At 50.1% G+C, this 15012-nt stretch overlaps 1 protein-coding gene across 1 annotated transcript; it reads right to left on the bottom strand.

The window, feature by feature from the left end:
• Positions 1-1096: 1096 nt before the first annotated feature.
• LOC126050386 (V-set and immunoglobulin domain-containing protein 4-like) lies at positions 1097-12662 on the bottom strand. The gene is made up of 8 exons (XM_049828212.1): positions 8355-12662; positions 5401-5757; positions 4444-4725; positions 4035-4130; positions 3047-3112; positions 2547-2660; positions 2145-2166; positions 1097-1301 (listed from the first exon to the last, which is right to left on the bottom strand). Exons 1-8 carry the CDS (start codon positions 8407-8409, stop codon positions 1097-1099), a joined length of 1197 nt encoding a protein of 398 aa, XP_049684169.1. The 5' UTR covers positions 8410-12662.
• Positions 12663-15012: the final 2350 nt, after the last annotated feature.

Here is a 15012-nt window from a genome sequence, read left to right as displayed (position 1 = left end):
TCCTCTCCAGCTGGAACGGGGGGAGCCGGCCAGGTCTGGGAGCTAAGACACCAGTGCTTGGAGTGGAGCCTAGGACTGCCATCGTCCCTGCAAGGACAGGCAGGCCCTGCTAGCTGCTGCCTGCCTCCCCTGGGAAGCGCAGCAGCCTGATGCTGCAGCACAACCATCCCTACGCATCCATTGCTGTGTTTATGTCCCCGTGACATAGGTCAGCATTAATATCTCTTTTGTAATCAGACAGATTGACTGGTGTCCCACAGAATGAACGAATGTCAGTCTGTAGCATCCAGGGAGGCTCCTTGCTCAATCATTATTTCAAATGACTCAAATGTCTCTCTATTTTGTTACACCTCTGGCCCCTACCCTGTAAAAATAAAATGCTAGCATTTCCTTCAATACTGGTTCTGCTTTTCCAGGAGAAAACCAGAGGGTGGCAGTTAGGAGGTTCAATACCTACAGGGCCATTCCTTCTTCCTATAAGCAATGAGCTCCCGTCTGATAGCAAAAAATTACATTCCTGGGACATCACCACCCTCCCCCCCCCCCCCCCCCCCGCTTTGTGGTCCCTTTTGCCATGCTCTAACAAAAAAGACTCAAGGACAAGCAGGATACACAAGCAGTATTTGTTGAGCTGTAAAAGCCAGAGGATGCCCATTTCCAGCATGATCAATCCCTGGCTCCTCGCAGTCTGGTATGTCCTAACAGGGGAGCATGCACGTGCTAGTACACCTTGCCAGTGTTATAGGCTAGCAGCATGGCACCCAGCTACACCTTGATTTGCGTGCTAAAGGTATTTGTGTTTCCACTCCTTCAGATCCTCTCTTCCTCACTTTGGTCCTTCAGGCTGCTCAGAAATTATTTGCTCTATAAAAGTAGGTAGATGACCACTTGGCTGAGAGTTTCTGCACCAATGGGCAGGCCCTCATTTGCCAAAGCCCAAGAAGGTTATGCAGTTCCTCTGCATTAAAGAAAGCAGTGAGGCTGGTGTATTTATCAGAGCAGAAGGCAGACAGGAAGAAGAGTTTCCTCTGGTAAAGTTTACCATCCAGTATCTGCAGCTCTGCATGGCTGCTCACGTGGAAAAGCTGGTACTCTACTAAATGCTTTCATATTCTGATTCCATTGCATTCACCAGGTTCTCATACTCAGGATTTTTCCTGATGCATATGCTGTCATGGCCGTTGTCTTTCATGGTGAAAGTGTCATTGGATGTTTCAGTCTTAGAATTTGTCTCCTTGTGTAGGTGCTTAACAGGGACTTCCACATCAGTCTCCGGTCTCGTGACATCTGCAGTGCTATGGCTGAAACAAGAGAGACACTATTGAGAAGAATGACTAAATCAGAAGTCATTTGATTTACATCTTAGTCAAAGACAAAATGTACCACATATAATCTGTGGAACAGCAAAATTTATATTAATCTAGTGAGGGCCTGGGAGGCTCTCAAAGACACTAGAAAGTAACATTAAAAGAATTGCACACACAAAAAGAAGCAATAAACAGTTAACATTGGTACCATAAACTCTCATGGCATCAGCATATTATACTCAGAGGAGTTACCAGCTAGCCTTTAGAAAGTAACTACCAGTAATAATTGGGAAAAATGGCAATGTGTGAAGCTACAGATAGCTAAGGTATGTCTCTGAATAGGAAAGCAGTATGACAGGACTAAAGGTTGAGATTAGGACAGGGCAGAAGATGTGTTTGTATAATTGTAAGCAAATAGGAATTTCACAAAATAATACTTGGATAAGCACTGGGATGTGTTTCTTAAAAAGAAAGACATGTATAGAACGACTTTATCTCGAGAGAAGAGCTGGGAATTCCTGTCCTTTGCCTTGTGAAATAATGGTGGGAATTTACTACAGAGACCAGTTTTCCCACGGCACCTGCAAGGCAGAGTGAAGGACCCAGAATATCTTTCTCTCATTCTAACATATTAAAGAACAGACTCCTGCTACCTCCCTCCTGCACCAAAATGTTAATGTCCTCATGCTGCTGAGTAAATGGGCTGACAAGGTATTCAGGTCCTCCCCCTGCCAAGTCAAAGAAATCTCTGGCTTTTCCCTGAGCAAAGAGGCTTTTTGGAAACAGACATCAGCCCTCAAAGTCTTCTTAACGTCCCAGCTGAAAAACTGTACTCACAAAGTGACTTCATAGAGAGGTTCTGGGGAAAAAAAAGAGGAATCGAAGATGTGCATCGACATGTTTTATGTCTCACAGAAAAAAAAAACCCAGCTGCTTCCAGGTATTCCCACCTGCCGGAATCACCCTCCCAGCCTGCCTCTCCCCACAAGGGACCGGCTGGCGCCGATGGGGCCGGGGATGGGGACGTCGGGGCCGGGGATGGAGCCCCGTCCGTCCGTCCGTCCGTCCGTCCTGCCCCGCCCCGCCTCCCCGGACCCGCTCCTCCCGCCCGCGACCCGCCTTTCTCGCCACCGCCCCGCCCCCGGCCACGCCCCTCGACCGCGCCCCTCCCGCTTGCGACACGCCTTTCTCACCGCCGCCCCGCCCCCCGGCCCCGCCCCGCCCCGCCCCGCCGCTCACCCTGCCGGTTCCGCCGCCGGCGCAGCAGCGCGGCCGGGAGCGCCACGAGCGCGGCCCCGCCCAGCGCGGCCGCCAGCGCGTAGAGGGACGGGGGCAGCGCGGCGGGCGGGGGACCTGCGGGCGGAGGAGAGAGCGCCGTGAGGGCGGCGGAGGCAGAGGCCCGCCGAGCCGCCCCCCCGCCCGCCCTTGGCGGAGCCCCGGGCGGGGAGGGGCGCTCGATACCCGCGGGGAACCGGCCACTGCGGCAAACCCCGGAGAAACCCCGCAGGCCGGGGCTGCGGTCAGCCGCGGCGCGCCCGGACCCTTTCGGGCAGAAGGGCAAAGCGAACGCCGGGCAGTCGTTGCGCTCCCGGGGGCGGGGGGGAGCACGGCGGCTCCCGCCGGGGGAACCCCCGGTGTTTGACAGCCCCGGGGTTCGTTCCCGGCGGCGGCCGGGTTCGGCCCTTCGGTCTGCGGGCGGCGTTCGCCAGCCTGGCCCTCGGCAGCACGGGTCCCCTCACCTGTGGCGACGGGCGGCGCCTCCGAAACGGCATCCCTCCCGGCGGCCTGCTTCGCGGCGGGCGCATCTGCCAAAGCGTGAGGGTGGTGAACGCGTCGTAACGCTCCCCGGAGCTGCCCTGCGGCCCCGGCAGAGCCGGGTTTGCTCCGCCAAGCAGCAGCGGGGCGGGCAGCGGTCTCCCGGCTGCCCAGCGCTGGGGGTCACCGGCACAGCTCTCCTGGGCCGGAGGCCACCGCTGCCCTGAAGCTGCCTGCCCTGGTTGACGAGTGATGCTGCGAAAAGCCAGGCTCAGGCTTCACGAGCACGGCGCTTTTTCTCTTGGGTCTGAGGTGGACGGGAAGAAAACACCCACTGGACCTCCTCTCGGGGTGACGGGCCAGATTTTTATCCCCGACGTGTCGTCCTGTGCGCGTTCTGCAGGCAGCCTGTGGCACCCGCGTCCCCCCCTCCCTGGCCGTTGCCCCTCGGGCTCCCCGGCAGCCCTGGCCGACACGGCACGTCTCTGTGCGCCAGCACTTGTGGCTGGCTACACCACGGCCAGGGAATGCTTTGGCTTTATCTTGCTGGGACTCATCTGGGTTTCCACAGGATTTTCTCACTTCATCTCTCCTACGGTGACTCCCTGGCTGGTCTGGGGGGGGGGGGGTTGCCAGCGGCAGCTGCACCTTAAGGCTCCCTGACACACGGAGCCCCAAGCTAGGCTTCGTGCCCCAGGTGACCTCCCCCTGAAGCTGTGCAACCCCCAGGTTTCCCAGGCTGTGGCACCTCTAGCACTGGCTCTGCTGCTGTCCCTGGGGGGGGGCTCTGACGCAGGTACCCACAGCTGAGCACCTGCAGCCCGGGGACGGGGTGGACTGTTTCTATCCCACTTGCAAAGAGGATCTGCAGCCCAAAAGGACTGTCAAGGGGATTTGTCTCGCTCGCCCTCTGTGTCACTCACAGAGTGACAGGGTTTTTGCAGCCCTTCCCCTGCAGCCCAGGTCACTTACCCGTGGGCACTCGCTGGGGCGCACCGCCTTGGGAGGTGAATGGGGGTCTGGTGTGCCTGCTGGTCCCTGGGCTGGACTGCTGTGTGACTGGGGACTCTGCGGGAAAGACTGGTCATCAGGCCGTTTCCCCCACTCCCTGTCTGCAGTACAAGCCAGGTAAGAGCAAGATGTGCCAAGGGCAGGAGCCAGCCTCCTATCCTGCACAGTCCTGGGCCCAGAGGGACACAGGGGACATTTTCCTGACCCCTTTTGAAGCAGAGAGGATGCCAGCCCCTGTCATTTCCTCTCTAGGTAGGAATCAAAACGCAGTTCATATTTGGCATTATGTGTCTGATCCTGCTATGAAAGAGGAAACTGCCTGTCTCACTCCTGTGCAGCAGAGATGAGGAGCTCTAGGCTGCGGACTCACCTCTCACCATCAGCTGAACGGCGTCGCTCTGCTGCACAGCCCCGGCCCCAACCCTGTTTTCGGCCTCACAGTAGTACTTCCCGGTGTCGGAAGGCTGCAGGCTGTCCCACGCCAGCTCGGCCTGGCGGCTCAGGAGCAGGGCTTTCCCTCCTGGGATGCTCCTGAACCAGCGGTAGCTGATGGGGGGGGACCCGTTGGCCACACAGGTCAGGCTGGCCCTGGCTCCTGCCGGGAGAGTCAGCCCCGGCTCGCTGGCCCTGATGATGGGCTTGGTCGCTGCAACTGGAAGACAAAGCAGATGGGGCCCAGGTCACGCTGGCCCTGGTTGCGGTGGGGAAGGTTCCTCCCCCCCGCCATGGCAGTTCTTGCTCTGGCTTTCAGTGCTTTCCCAGGAGGAAGAGGGGCACCGCTCTCACGTCACCTCTCTGCACAGGTTAAGCTCAGTTCACCCATGCCTAAAGCCAGGTTTACACCAGCTATGCCACTGTTGCTGCTGCCGATCATGCAAGTCCTGCTCTGTTGAGTGGGTGCCCCCCTTACAGAAAGACAGTTCTTTGTAGTGCACACTGAGGACGATTGGGAAGGGGAGAAGGCAGATTTGGCTAGTACAACGCCCACTTGCTGTCCCACTTGCTACAAGAACCAGAGATGCTGGCTACCTGCACAAAATCAAAACCAGATGTGGGTGTTATCTCAAGCACCACAGGTTCAAGTGGCCCATGAGCAGATCCAGATTAGGGTGCGTACTAACTGATCACCCTTCCCCAGTCCATCCCTACACCTCCATGAGTGGAGAAGAAGGGCTAACACAGCAAGGAACGAGGATGCCTCAACAGCCAGCCTGGATGTGGGTAGACAGTATGGTGTGAAAGAGTATTCCCACAAGCTGCTGCTTCTCCGGCATGCTCTGTGGATTAGACTGGCTACACAAGAGCAGGGCTTTATTGCTGGATTTACCTTTGACAACTTTAACCGTAGTGGTCACCTCCTTTGTTATCAAGCTGTTATTTTTAGACCTCCAGACGACTTGACAGGTGTAGTGTCCACTGTCGGGGATTTCAAGGTTCTCGATTAGGAGTGAGGCGTCCCCTGGGCTGTGCTTTGGGACACTGACCCGGTCTCGGAACTGAGACAACAAGACATGGTCACCAGAATCGTCCCTCCGAAAGATGGTAGAGGTGCCATGGTCTCGCTCCATGCTCCAGATGAGCGTTTGCTGTGTGAAACCCTCTGAGGGCATGTAGGTACACGGTAAACTGGTGGATCTCATCCATGTGCCCTTGATCTCTTGGACACCAGACAGATCCAGGAGGGCTGCAGGGAACAACAGGTGAAAGGAAGAAATGAGAACACAGCAGACAAGGAGAACATCCTTAGCATAGATGGGATTCACTAGGAGATGGAAGCCAGCATGTGGCCACATCTTAGATGTGCTGTAGACCACAGCCAGCTAAACCAGGGCCTGTCCCCACCTCACTGAGCATAGGGAAGTGAACAGTTGCTTCGACCTCATGGCTATTTTTATTGTTTCTCTCTGGATACCTGCCAGTTCTCAATTCCTTCTCAGTACAAAGAGGCACAAATCCTGCTCCTGGTGGCAGCATCACAGCTACAGTCTTCACAAGACCTTAAGGAGCATCTCTTATTCCTGCTCTCTAGCCCCAGCCTTTACATCCTACTGCTGCTTGGCTTTCTGCTTACACTTGCACACGATGAGTCAAACAGCAACGGCCTCCCCCCACTGACATGGGATGCTCTGACAACGTGACTTGCAGTGTTGACTTCTACATTCTACATGGGAAGAAGGATGAACAAAGCAAGTTTACTGCTTCACTGCAATTAACAATGAATGCAACATGCTTGCATTCATTAACATCACTATTTTTTTATGCAACTTCCCTGGTGCTCACAGGACCCAGCAGTAGCTGTGTGGGCAGAAGCACTTCTCTTTGCAACAGCCTGTCCCAGAGCTAGCAGGAGGTGCCAGCTGGGGAAGGCAAGTATCTGTGGATCTGTGTCCATGAGGACAGCCAAGGGGACTGCTGGGACTGAGCATAGTGGAAGCTTGTTTCTGAAATGGAGCTTTGGTTTTCCTTTATCAGACAATTTGAGAGGGCAGACACAGCTTCATTCTTCAAATCTCACATCCCACTCAAACACAGCTCCTTGATGTATAAGCTTTTAAAGGTTTTCCATTTCTTCCTCTTTCCACAGACTCCCACCAAGAAAAACTAAGAAGGGCAAAAGCTATTTAGAAAACTGCTCAGAAATACACTCAAGGCATTTGGTGCGCTCAAGTTCAAGTATGTTTGCTATCCATTGTATTCATCTGGACACAATTTTGTTTAAACATCTCTCCTGTATTGTTTTGCATTGCTGTGTGCCATGAAATAGCTGCCAGTTTCCACTGGTTGCCTGCGGAGCAGCTGCACTCTGTATATGACCAATTTCAACATTAGCAGGGATGACTTCAAAGGAGGGCTGCTTGGAAGGAATGGGAGAAACTCAGCATTTTTTTAAAGAAATATTTCCTCCCAGTGACACTTATTAAAATGGGATGTAGTCTTCCAGACAAACAATGTGAATTCCCCCACCCGAGGGAAATAGAGCTGGACCAGGCAAAAACCTGAAGGGCTGTGTTAGAGATGAGAAGACTGATCAGAGGGATTTGTATTATCTATAATGCATGCTAATGGAAAAAAAGTTGAACTCTCATATTCTGGCCCATTTGCTAAAACAGCTGAGCATCTTCCTTCCTAGCCTGCCAGCACCAGCTGTCCTGGTGGCATGGAAGTGCCATGCAGGCAGGAGCCTTTAGAGATCTGCTCTGAAGTACTGGACCTGGAACAGCAACAGTGGACCAAACGCAATCTTTTTGCTTTAGCCTTAGAGGACTTCACATCTGACCTAGATTTCTTGGATCATACCTGCTTCAACCAGATAAGCACCCTGCCAAGCATTCAAATGGGCACAGGAGAAGAGGGGGTGGACTTTGTGGTACCCGGCTCATTCTTACAATCTGCCCACTGAGACCACAGCTCCTCTGGGAAGTGCCTCTTGTAAGTAGCAAATTACCTGAATTTAGCTGGATTTGGCTCTACCCATACCCTCTTACCCCGCTCCCCCTTTCCCCTCCTCCCCAGAAAGGCACTGGTTATGTTCATCTGCATTAACTCACAAGAAGTCGCTTGAGAGACAGATCCCATAAATCTGCAAAGCTGTTTTTTTATGATGAAATGGGGGACATACTTCAACCCATTTTTCTAAATGTCAGGAGCAATTCTGTGCTTCTGTATGCAACTTGTTAAAGCACCTTTTTCCTGTCTCCTAAAACTTTCCTCTGCCAGTGCCAGTGTCATATGTGCCCTGGGAGGGGCCATATGCCTCATGGGTATACGAATCAAAGCAAAGATTCCAGTGTCACCTCTCCTAATGCACCTAGAGAGTCAGCAGATCAGGAGAGACCAAGTGGAATCATGTGTGTGCCCGCACTTAGTCTCGCAATTACAGCTCCTCTTCTTCCCAGGACCACACTAGCAGACAGTGGTGATGCACTATTAAACTCTAGAAGAATGCATATTCCAGCTTCACAAAGGCTGTTTTGGAAGCTAACTCACCAGAGCAGGTCCTCTCCAAGGGGCTTGAACAATCCTGTTTTGTTCTTGCTTTTGGGCATAGGAGCTGACCTTTTGCCCAATACTGGCCCGTTTGCACCAGTCTTAAAAGCACTTTGTTGTATCTGCTACCAAAAGAGACTCTTGTGAATTCTCAGGTTCTATTTTTTCATACAAGAAACTAAAGACTTTCCACGCTTCACAATTTTTTAAAATTAAGACACTATAATTGAAAAGATTTTCCCTACCCTCTTAGTACTCTGATTTTTGTTCTTACACATTGAAGTGTTTACTCACCGTTGCAGCTGATGAAAGCCATCACAAACACCACTATCCGCACAACTTCTCCCATTCTCCCAGAACTGCAGGTCCGTCCTCCTTCCCCTGCACTTTGTGAGAGCCCCCCACGCTCCTGGGACCAGAATGCAAGTGAAGGACACTTCCCTTTCTTCTGTCCTTTGTCATCTAGGATCCTCTTTCTGAAATATCACGAGTCCATTTCACTGCTGACTTAGGTGGAGAGTAAAGGATGGACAAAGACTATATGGATCTTCCCAGTTCCATTTCATATTCCCCTGTCCTCACCCACTTCTCTTACCATTGTCTTGACTTTTCTGACTAGTGCTCTTCTTTATTATTCTTCATAATTGTGTGTTTCTTTTTTTCTTTCTTTTTTTCCTTTCTTCCACATTTGCATTCACTTCACAGTGAGAGAGCTTTATGATGACTACACAGTCAAGCACTCAGTAGCAAGGGAAAGCAAATCTGAGGAGCTTGTGAAGCATGAATTCAGTTCCCTCTGACTTGTGTATGTGATGATATTTCTCAGCAGAGTGCGCAGCATCTCTCTCCATCATACATGAGGGCTCAAAAGGGGCATCCAGAAATGGAAAAGCACAGGTCTGAGTGCACTGACTCACCTAACACCACGCAGGAGCATGAGGCAGAGAACAACTTGTTGATGCTCAATTCCATTTCCTTAGTGTCTTCTCCTGCTTATGGTACTCAGCTCTTCCACCATGTGCATGTACCAACTTCTACAGCAACACACTGTCTGAGAGCAACCCCGTTCACCTTCTGAGTAGGTCAGTCTGTGACCTGAGTGAGGAAGAAAACCAGCCCTAGTTCCTTTGCCAAAGACTCTGAGCCTTTTAGACCAGAAAACTCAGGATGCCACTTCTACTGCTTTCTTCTGTTTTAACAGAAAATGTGTAGAGAAGAAGTATTAAAAACCCCAACATCCTGCTCTTTACTATGATAGGAATTTCCCTGCAGAAGCTCCATTTTCTACCACCTGCCCAGAATCTGTGCCCTATTGCAGTGCAGCTACAGATGTAGTTATATTGACGAGGGCCATGGAGAAGATGCATGAGGAAACAAAAGGTTAACAGGCTAGTCAGCCACATTTAATGTTACACAAGCTTTTACCATCTACCGGTGATCAGATGGTCACTGCCTGGTACTCTCATTTTCACAGCATCACAGACTATCTTGGTACACATTTCTGCTGCAATAGTCCAAGCTCATGGGCAAAAGTCATCATGTTTCATGCCGTGCAAGCACATGCAGTGTTTTCTAAGGAGGTGACTTATGGCTGGTGGCAGAGGGACTTTAATCCAGGAGACATTCTGGGTATGCTCTGTAGGGGTACCTTTAAAAGTACATTCAGTTATCAATAGGTGTTATGCACAGGATTAGTATGTGCCTGCTCATTATTACCAAAAGGAGGAGGAATTACAGAAGATAAGAAACATGTATAAAAGCAACTCTACTGACCTAGTGAATTCTGTTATAGGCTTTTAATCAGTCACTAAAGCAGCTTTTTGGCATTTATTCAATAGACATACCTTAGCATACAGTTTTAACAACTGCACTAGGAGAATAGTATCTTTGAGCAGGAGGCAGATGTGTCTGAAATACAGGGAGCCATTTTCTGTTGGAGCTGGGAGGGAAAGGTAATTGGTGTACTTTTGCCACAGCTATGTCCTGTCACGACAGATACCTGTTTGCTTTAGCTGACGTGTTTATATTGCAGCTGAGCTCAGATGGTTCTCTGGACATGGTGCCATTCGTCAATGATGGCTTGTTCCCTCTCTGCACAGGACAATGAAAACAAAGTCAGTAAACTCATGGGAACTGTGCAGGTCTCGTTTCAGTCTTTGGGTGGAGGCAGGTCCACACTTGGATGGCTTGCTGAATGCGGTTTCAATGAGGTCTGCTTATTGCTGCAGTAATACTCGCCTGTGGCAAGCATGGTCAGCCTGGAGCAAAAAGCTGAATGTGGTGTGGCAAGACCTGGTGCAAAAAATTCATACTGAGTTCCAGGCTAAGAGCTACCACCATCCTGCCCAGGAAAACAATGGAGGCAGCAGCAACCCCCTTTCTTGCAGAGCATATCCTTGCTGGTGCGGCAGAAACTTGATTTTTAGTGCCTTTTCTTCCTGACTTTGCTGAAGCTACCAGTGTGGTACTAGTTCATGCTGCCTGTACCCCATCTGCCCACTATGCCACCAAGAAACCATCAGCTGTGTTTGAATCCTGCCCAAAAGCAAGCAAGCAAACAAAAAAGAACTTGTTAAAATTCAAGCAATCTCACTGAAAGAGTGAATATGACTCCATTTTCAAAGAGATGATTTAAACCCAACCTTTTGCACACCCTGGCCCATGACTGGCAATAGAAGCTTATCCCAACAATCTACCATCTTCTATACAAAAGACTTTAAAAGAGCTGGATTTTGGGGAACATGCCCTGGGACAAGCTGAAAACCCAAGCTAAAACTGCTGATATGACTACTTTCTGAACCAGACATGCAAGACTTCCTGAAGCTGTAATTATACGTGATAAAAAATGACGATTTAGCTAAAATAAACACAAAGAACTGTAGTTCCTCAAACATGATGTACGTGACATCTTTCTCTCCCTTGGACAGAGATATAGCTGCTAGTTTTCTTCTCCCCGAGCCATATAGTCAGCCCATTTCTTTCTTACCAGAGGGACTCCTCATAGTTTTGCATCTGAACACATGAAGAAAAAAGCCTTTAATGTCTCAGACATTATGGCTAGTTACCTGGTTTATTATAATGAAATACATTTATTTCCGTTTCTCTGCTTTGGATTGAATCCATGGCTTTCTCCCTTGCAGTGCCAGGTGGGTAAGGCACCCTGCAGCCTTTCTCCTGCAGGCACCCACCTTCCTTCCACATACTGGACATGACATGCTGTCAAGCATCATTTCTTCAAGTATCACAGCTCAGGCAGTGACCAGTATGACTCTTTGTTCTGCAAGTTCTGCTACTACATCTCAGGCTAATTAGAGATGGCACAGTAAAGTCCCTGTTTCCCCCCAAATGAGTGCAGATGAGACCTCAGACCCTGCTCATAGGGACAAGCTCTGCAGAGCTTCATGTCTTGACATAGTCTGCCAGAGGCTAGAGAAGTTTGCTACAGTTTTCCTGGTCATGAAAGAAGATTTTTAGCCTGCAAGGGGGTGAAATTCAGTACCAAGCTTTGAGCAAACCACCAAAAATGTAGGTAACTGAAGAAGGTCTCAAAGTGCTCTTTTTGAACCGTCTGCACTTAGAAAAAAAGGTGATTTTTACTGCAAGACTTGAGACAGTCGTATCTGGTCCAGCCATAGCCACCTCACAGATCTGACTAAACAGATTGTTGTGTACTAAGTATTTTTTGGATGTCACGCAGAAGCTGATTGTATGAGCCCCTACAGTCATGTACACCACAATTCTCTCACATGTATCAGACAATCGTACAGACAGTCATGAAAACTTGACCTTTGTTCCACCTTAAGAAACAGAAACTTAGTGTAAATGAGCGTCTCCTTCAAGGCCTGTGTGGCAGAAATGTGATATACAAGTGCTCTTTCTGAAAACCAGCTTCCGTTCCCAGGAAATCCCAGGTCAATCACATCAGTTCTGGGTTACCCATTATCTCGGCCAAATCCTTGTAAGTAGTTCCTAGCACTAAGAAAGAGACCCATGTATATGATGTCATCTGAATATTCATTTCCTACTTGGTGCCACAGGTGGGCTTCACAACTTCAGCTATTAGAGCGATACAGATTTTACCTTTACCTGCAGTTATCACACACACTACCTACTGATGGTTTTGATAGTCTCACTGCTATCATAATACTTGCTGTTTGCAAGCTTCCCAGTTTCCCTTTTAGTGGCTCCACGAAGGCTGGTTGAGCTCTGGTTTTGGTAAACACAAGTTCTGGTCTGGGAAAATTTGCCTTAACCTCAGCTTGTCTTCCTGGCATGTAGCTGTACACCACTGATGTGTTGCAAAAGATGCACAGCAACTGCTCTTTTTCCCGGAGATAGCCCACACTGAATTAGGATCCAATGCCTGTCTCGCATTGTCCAGCTGTCCAACACAAAATGCACAGACAACCTAGTTCATGGATTTCTTTTCAGTTTCATGAGCTTGCCTTTTCCTGCTTGCCTTAAAACCACTTTATTTAACATCACCAGCTCCTGGTCATGGTTGTCTAGCCAGTATAAAACTGCTATTTATCCATGTTTGTACAGCTACATTGCCTGTGGCTTTGCAATGCAACTGAAATTGAATTGTTTTTTGATTTTGTGGCACAGCTGTGGGATACCCGATAGCAGTCATCCACAGAGTGTCAACAGTGAGAGTGCCTGATGTGCTCGGACCACATTGTGACCAGCCTGCTCTTCCTTGGAAAGCCCTTTGTCTCCATACCTTTGTCTTGCCTTAGTGCTCTCTTCTTCTGGGACTGGAGCTCTGGCCACATCACACCACCTCAGAGGAACAGCACTGCAAGTCATCTCGGGCAGTCAGAGCCAAGTCCCTGTTTGGGGAGCCGAGGCAGTCATGCTGGGGTAATCTGAGTGTATCGAGTGTTACCACACTCCCACCTGAGAAAACACACCTTGCAAACCCAGTGCTTTTACTGACATGGTGGGTGTCTTCGTCCGACTAATGACACTTTGACTTCCCCAGAACCTTTAGGGGCATTTCATCATCAAGTGCAAAATCCACAATTTCTCTCTGAAAACAAGGACGAAAGGAGAAGGGAAAGCAAGCTAACTCCCGAGAGAACTGATAGCAGGGGTGACATTGCTTAAAATAACTGCCTCAGCCTAGCACCGCACAGAGGGTCTTTCCCAGCTAGGTCAAGACCAGCAGTGGTGGAAATACAGGCAGGGAGGGAAGAGCTCATGGTGCTGGCTGCATTGCTGTTCTTTTGTTCATACAGAGCTCAGCTCTCTCCCCTTTGAAGAGCCAAGGCTGCTGGTCTGGATGGCTGCACACATCACACCACTTACAGAAAGGACAAGCTCTTTTCTCCTCATCCTCCAAGCAGCACATGTCATGTCCACCTCCTTGCGCAGATGTTCACCCTGTCGCTTGACTTCTTTAGAGTATGTCTGCTTCCCAGTTGCTCCATATAGCACTGAAGCCCCTTATTCCCATTGCAGTAGGTTTGTTCTGGGGTGGAGCTCAGACAGGTGGGCTGCTTTCCAGTAACAGTGACATTGCCTTCCCACCCCCTCCCTACCAAACACATGCGCGCGCGCGCACACACACACACACACACACTTTTTTTAAACCCCTTTTTTAAAGAATGAGAACATTACTGCAGGGCTCCAAAAACTGCAGCCTCATCTAGAATTGAAAGATTAAGAAAACATGATAGTTTCCCTGAAAATTTCAACATTGTCGCTTTGTCATCACATTAACACACTATCCAGTTGTCGTGGTTTCCGCCCAGCCAGCAACAAAGCACCACCAGGCTGCTTGCTCACTCTTCCCCACCCCGGTGGGATGGGGAGCAGAAAATAGAAAGAAAAGCTTGTGGGATGATGCAAGGACAAGGAGGGAATCACTTGCTGATTATGGTCACAGGCAAAAAACAAGACTCAACTTGGGGAAAAAACAAAATCAATTTAATTTACTACCAATCAAATAAAAAATAATGAGAAGTAAACCCAAACACCTTCCCCCACCCCTCTCTCCTTCCCGGCTCACCTCCACTCCTGGTTTTCTCTACCTCCTCCCCCACAGCGGCACGAGGAATGGGAGTTGTGGTCAGTTTGCGACATCTCTGCTGCTCCTTCCTCCTCAGGGGGAGGAATCCTCACTCTTCCCCTGCTCCAGTGTGGGGTCCCTCCCACATGAGACAGCTCTCCACAAACTTCTCCGCCATGGGTTCTTCCCACAGGCTGCAGTCCTTCAGGCACAGGCTGCTCCAGCGCAGAGTTTTCCATGGAGTCATGGCCATCTTTGGGGCACCCACCTCCTCTGGCGTGGGGTCCTCCAATCGTGGCAGGTGGGCATCTCCTCCACCATTCACCTCCATGGGCTTCCGTCTCACCATGGGCTGCAGGGGTGTCCCCTCCTCCGGTGCACCTCCTCCCCCTCCTTCTTCACTGACCTTAGCATCTGCACAGGGGTTTCTCTCACTTTCCACTCCCCTCTCCACTGCAGGTTTCCCCTTCTTAAATCTGTTCACCCAGAGGTGCTACTGCCATCCCTGATGGGCTCGGCCTTGGCCAGAGGCAGGTCCAACTTGGAGCCAGGGAAGCTTCTAGCAGCTTCTCCCTGGAGCCACGCCTGCGGTCCCTCCCACTACCAAAATCCCACCACACAAATCCAGCACACCAGTCATGATTTTTCTGTTGATCCCTGGAAAACCCTTTTAGTGATAATTGTGTGCCTTGCAATACTATTGCAACAGTTCTCCTCCCCTACTCACCTTCCTGCTTAGGAAGAAAGACTGTCAGACTGCACTGGCTTTTTACACACTTCATAAGAGAACTCATTTTCTTTCACATCCTAAACTAATTCCTCTGCTTTCAAGTAGAGAGATCTAATATGTTGCTAGGAGTGTAATTCCTGGGCACACACAGACATTCACACACACCCACTTTCATAGGCAAAATAAAAGAGAAGTATAACAAAATCTAC

This window comes from Accipiter gentilis, chromosome 24 (genome assembly GCF_929443795.1).
Source record: "Accipiter gentilis chromosome 24, bAccGen1.1, whole genome shotgun sequence".
NCBI classification, from domain to species: Eukaryota; Metazoa; Chordata; class Aves; order Accipitriformes; family Accipitridae; genus Astur; species Astur gentilis.
The sequence above is the reverse complement of the archived record's forward strand: the minus strand, read 5'-3'. Positions and strand labels throughout refer to the sequence as shown.

Coding starts and splice junctions, on each gene's coding strand:
- LOC126050386 (XM_049828212.1), bottom strand. CDS start 8,409: ATGGGAGAAGTTGTGCGGATAGTGGTGTTTGTGATGGCTTTCATCAGC. Junction 4,131..4,443: donor CGTTCAGCTGATGGTGAGAG/GTGAGTCCGCAG, acceptor TCTTTCCCGCAG/AGTCCCCAGTCACACAGCAG. Junction 2,661..3,046: donor GGCGCCGCCCGTCGCCACAG/GTGAGGGGACCC, acceptor CTCCGCCCGCAG/GTCCCCCGCCCGCCGCGCTG.